The sequence below is a fragment of the Haliotis cracherodii genome, unplaced genomic scaffold (assembly GCF_022045235.1).
Source record: "Haliotis cracherodii isolate W230 unplaced genomic scaffold, xgHalCrac1.p SCAF_40, whole genome shotgun sequence".
Classification (NCBI taxonomy): Eukaryota; Metazoa; Mollusca; class Gastropoda; order Lepetellida; family Haliotidae; genus Haliotis; species Haliotis cracherodii.
The window spans coordinates 351,022-356,545 of NW_027266298.1; the positions used below are offsets into that span (position 1 = coordinate 351,022).

Below are 5,524 nucleotides of genomic sequence, written 5' to 3' on the forward strand. Positions count from 1 at the left end.
GTAGATGAGCAACTATCTAGGTGTGTGTTGATGTATAAAGACACTAGGGGTAGATGAGCAACTATCTAGGTGTGTGTTGATGTATAAAGACACATGGGGTAGATGAGCAACTATCTGTGTGTGTGTTGATGTATAAAGACACTAGGGGTAGATGAGCAACTATCTAGGTGTGTGTTCATGTATAAAGACACTAAGGGTAGATGAGCAACTGTCTGGGTGTGTGTTGATGTATAAAGACACATGGGGTAGATGAGCAACTATCTGTGTGTGTGTTGATGTATAAAGACACATGGGGTAGATGAGCAACTATCTAGGCGTGTGTTGATGTATAAAGACACTAGGGGTAGATGAGCAACTGTCTGGGTGTGTGTTGATGTATAAAGACACTAGGGGTAGATGAGCAACTATCTGGGTGTGTGTTGATGTATAAAGACACTAGGGGTAGATGAGCAACAATCTAGGTGTGTGTTGATGTATAAAGACACAAGGGGTAGATGAGCAGCTATCTAGGTGTGTGTTGATGTATAAAGACACACGGGGTAGATGAGCAACTATATGTGTGTGTGTTGATGTATAAAGACACTACGGGCAGATGAGCAACTATCTAGGCGTGTGTTGATGTATAAAGACAATAGGGGCAGATGAGCAACAATCTAGGTGTGTGTTGATGTATAAAGACACATGGGGCAGATGAGCAACAATCTAGGTGTGTGTTGATGTATAAAGATACATGGGGTAAATGAGCAACTATCTGGGTGTGTGTTGATGCATAAAGACACAAGGGGTAGATGAGCAACTATCTAGGTGTGTGTTGATCCATAAAGTCACATGGGGTAAATGAGCAACTATATAGGTGTGTTTTGATGTATAAAGACATTAGGGGTAGATGAGCAGCTATCTGGGTGTGTGTTGATGTATAAAGACACATGGGGTAGATGAGCAACTATCTGGGCGTGTGTTGATGTATAAAGACAATAAGGGTAGATGAGCAACTATCTAGGCGTGTGTTGATGTATAAAGACACAAGGGGCAGATCAGCAACAGTCTCGGTGTGTGTTGATGTATAAAGACACATGGGGTACATAAGCAACTATCTAGGTGTGTGTTGATGTATAAAGACACTAGGGGTAGATGAGCAACAATCTAGGTGTGTGTTGACGTATAAAGACACACGGGGTAGATGAGCAGCTATCTAGGTGTGTGTTGATGTATAAAGACACTAGGGGTAGATGAGCAACTATCTGTGTGTGTGTGTTGATGTATAAAGACACTACGGGCAGATGAGCAACTATCTAGGCGTGTGTTGATGTATAAAGACACTAGGGGCAGATGAGCAACAATGTAGGTGTGTGTTGATGTATCAAGACACATGGGGCAGATGAGCAACAATCTAGGTGTGTGTTGATGTATAAAGATATATGGGGTAGATGAGCAACTATCTGGGTGTGTGTTGATGCATAGAGACACTAGGGGTAGATGAGCAACTATCTAGGTGTGTGTTGATGCATAAAGTCACATGGGGTAGATGAGCAACTATCTGGGTGTGTTTTGATGTATAAAGACACTAGGGGTAGATGAGCAACTATCTGGGTGTGTGTTGATGTATAAAGACACACGGGGTAGATGAGCAACAATCTCGGTGTTTGTTGATGTATAAAGACATTAGGGGCAGATGAGCAACTATCTAGGTGTGTGTTGATGTATAAAGACACTAGGGGTAGATGAGGAACTATCTAGGTGTGTTTTGATGTATAAAGACACTTAGGGTAGATGAGCAACTATCTAGGTGTGTGTTGATGTATAAAGACACTAGGGGCAGATGAGCAACAAAATCTCGGTGTGTGTTGATGTATAAAGACACATGGGGTAGATGAGCAACTATCTGGGTGTGTGTTGATGTATAAAGACACACGGGGTACATGAGCAACTGTCTGGGTGTGTGTTGATGTATAAAGACACTAGGGGCAGATGAGCAACTATCTGGGTGTGTGTTGATGTATAAAGACACACGGGGTAGATGAGCAATAATCTCGGTGTTTGTTGATGTATAAAGACATTAGGGGCAGATGAGCAACTATCTAGGTGTGTGTTGATGTATAAAGACACATGAGGTAGATGAGCAACTATCTAGGTGTGTGTTGATGTATAAAGACACTAAGGGTAGATGAGCAACTATCTAGGTGTGTGTTGATGTATAAAGACACTAGGGGTAGATCAGCAACAATCTCGGTGTGTGTTGATGTATAAAGACACATGGGGTAGATGAGCAACTATCTGGGTGTGTGTTGATGTATAAAGACACACGGGGTACATGAGCAACTGTCTGGGTGTGTGTTGATGTATAAAGACACTAGGGGTAGATGAGCAACTATCTAGGTGTGTGTTGATGTATAAAGACACACGGGGTAGATGAGCAACTATCTAGGTGTGTGTTGACGTATAAAGACACTAGGGGTAGATGAGCAACTATCTAGGTGTGTGTTGATGTATAAAGACACTAGGGGTAGATGAGCTACTATCTAGGTGTGTGTTGATGTGTAAAGACACTAGGGGTAGATGAGCAACTATCTAGGTGTGTGTTGATGTATAAAGACACTAGGGGTAGATGAGCAACTATCTAGGTGTGTGTTGATGTATAAAGACACATGGGGTAGATGAGCAACTATCTGGGTGTGTGTTGATGTATAAAGACACTAGGGGCAGATGAGCAACAATCTAGGTGTTTGTTGATGTATAAAGATACATGGGGTAGATGAGCAACTATCTAGGTGTGTGTTGATGCATAAAGACACTAGGGGTAGATGAGCAACTATCTCTGTGTGTGTTGATGCATAAAGTCACATGGGGTAGATGAGCAACTATCTAGGCGTGTGTTGATGTATAAAGACACTAGGGGCAGATGAGCAACAATCTATGTGTGTGTTGATGTATAAAGACACACGGGGCAGATGAGCAACAATCTAGGTGTGTGTTGATGTATAAAGATACATGGGGTAGATGAGCAACTATCTGGGTGTGTGTTGATGCATAAAGACACTAGGGGTAGATGAGCAACTATCTAGGTGTGTGTTGATGCATAAAGTCACATGGGGTAGATGAGCAACTATCTGGGTGTGTTTTGATGTATAAAGACACTAGGGGTAGATGAGCAGCTATCTGGGTGTGTTTTGATGTATAAAGACACTAGGGGCAGATGAGCAACTATCTGGGTGTGTGTTGATGTATAAAGATACATGGGGTAGATGAGCAACTATCTGGGTGTGTGTTGATGCATAAAGACACTAGGTGTAGATGAGCAACTATCTAGGTGTTTGTTGATGCATAAAGTCACATGGGGTAGATGAGCAACTATCTGGGTGTGTTTTGATGTATAAAGACACTAGGGGTAGATGAGCAGCTATCTGGGTGTGTGTTGATGTATAAAGACACACGGGGTAGATGAGCAACAATCTCGGTGTTTGTTGATGTATAAAGACACTAGGGGTAGATGAGCAACTATCTAGGTGTGTGTTGATGTATAAAGACACTAGGGGTAGATGAGCAACTATCTAGGTGTGTGTTGACGTATAAAGACACTAGAGGTAGATGAGCAACTATCTAGGTGTGTGTTGATGTATAAAGGCACTAGGGGTAGATGAGCTACTATCTAGGTGTGTGTTGATGTATAAAGACACTAGGGGTAGATGAGCAACTATCTAGGTGTGTGTTGATGTATAAAGACACTAGGGGTAGATGAGCAACTATCTAGGTGTGTGTTGATGTATAAAGACACTAGGGGTAGATGAGCAACTATCTAGGTGTGTGTTGATGTATAAAGATACATGGGGTAGATGAGCAACTATCTGGGTGTGTGTTGATGCATAAAGACACTAGGGGTAGATGAGCAACTATCTCGGTGTGTGTTGATGCATAAAGTCACATGGGGTAGATGAGCAACTATCTAGGTGTGTTTTGATGTATAAAGACACTAGGGGTAGATGAGCAGCTATCTGGGTGTGTGTTGATGTATAAAGACACTAGGGGTAGATGAGCAACTATCTAGGTGTGTGTTGATGTATAAAGACACTAGGGGTAGATGAGCAACTATCTCGGTGTGTGTTGATGTATAAATACACATGGGGTAGATGAGCAGCTATCTGGGTGTGTGTTCATGTATAAAGACACTGGGGGTAGATGAGCAACTATCTGGGTGTGCGTTGATGTATAAAGACACACGGGGTAGATGAGCAACTATCTAGGTGTGTGTTGTATGGGGGATATTTTCAGGATTGTAAACTAGGACTAATGAGGAACAAATCGTTATTTGGTTAAAAATTGGGATATTTTTAAGTTCTTAGTTTCTTGAAGAGTTTCGTAACGTAGCCTCAAGTGATTCGAGTCAGGATCTGAGCCGGAGCGAGAGTGTGCCACTTGTGCCATTGACGCCACAAGGGTCTGATCACCACGGTAGGTGGGAGAACCCAGTATGTGGTAGACAGTGTCATTGTCCAACTTAGTAGGATATTTGGTCAGATCACCATATCATAAAATTCTACTTCGCAAAATGTCCTGTAAACAGTCTCTGCAATTTGATACATGTTTTATCCTATTAATTTATCAACAAATCAACAATTGCACTAATAGTGTCATCATTTTTTTCATAAAGGTCAATCCAACAAGCAGGTGTATTGACACGCCGGATAGATTAACAACAGTCTATACTTATGTTGTATTTTTATGAGAGTCATTTTATCTATTTGACAATGGCAAAACTATATATTTAAACTTCTGCTATACTAAACGTATTTCAAATCTAGTTCTGTAGTAAACGCTTCAAAAGGCTTCAAACTGGTGGAATGGGCAATAACTGATCTGTGGCCAATATTTATAATGCTTATGTGCTATATATAGTTTTCTAAACACCATATTCTGTGTTTCAGCCTCGGGTGACGTTAGTTGGGATCACAGCCAGAACGAGAGGGATCCACTGCTCTCCACTGCTTCACACGGTAGGTGGGAGAACCCAGCAGGCAGAAAACTTACTCCCTAACCCTTCATTAAAACCGTGTATTCAATGAAAAGGCTTATCTAAAGCAATGTAAAGATAAAAAAATATTATCTTAATAATTTCAAACAGCAATTGTACTAACAGTGTCTGCCTATCATCTTATAAAGCAAACAAACGTTAACACTCCCCAGCCATGAGTGAGTGAGTTAAGATTTAACGTCACATCGGCAGTATTTCAGCCATATCGTGACGAGAAGTACATTAATAATACATATATTTATACAATATAAAAAGAGCCATACACAGAATAAAGTTACAACTACTGGATGTTGAAGAAAGCACTTGAGCAATTGTCACGTGAATAGATTATTCTTAGTTCAATACATGAACCATTCATCGTAATATTGTTGTCATCCACACAGGAAGTGGTTCATCATGTATTGATGTTCCTGTCACGCATCAACACTTCGAGGTGTGAACACAGTAGATGTACGACAAAGATGTCATGATGTGTACAGAGTTTACTTTGTGTTACAG

The 5,524-nt window shown here is 41.0% G+C and overlaps 1 protein-coding gene across 1 annotated transcript in view; it reads left to right on the forward strand.

Moving 5' to 3' along the window:
- LOC139441456 (uncharacterized) overlaps positions 1-5,524 on the forward strand; it is a 53,769-nt gene that overhangs the window by 47,314 nt on the left and 931 nt on the right. The window contains exon 8 of the mRNA XM_071222371.1: positions 4,920-4,988. Within this exon, the coding sequence (XP_071078472.1) occupies positions 4,920-4,988 (69 nt within the window). The remainder of the gene's footprint in view (positions 1-4,919; positions 4,989-5,524) is intronic.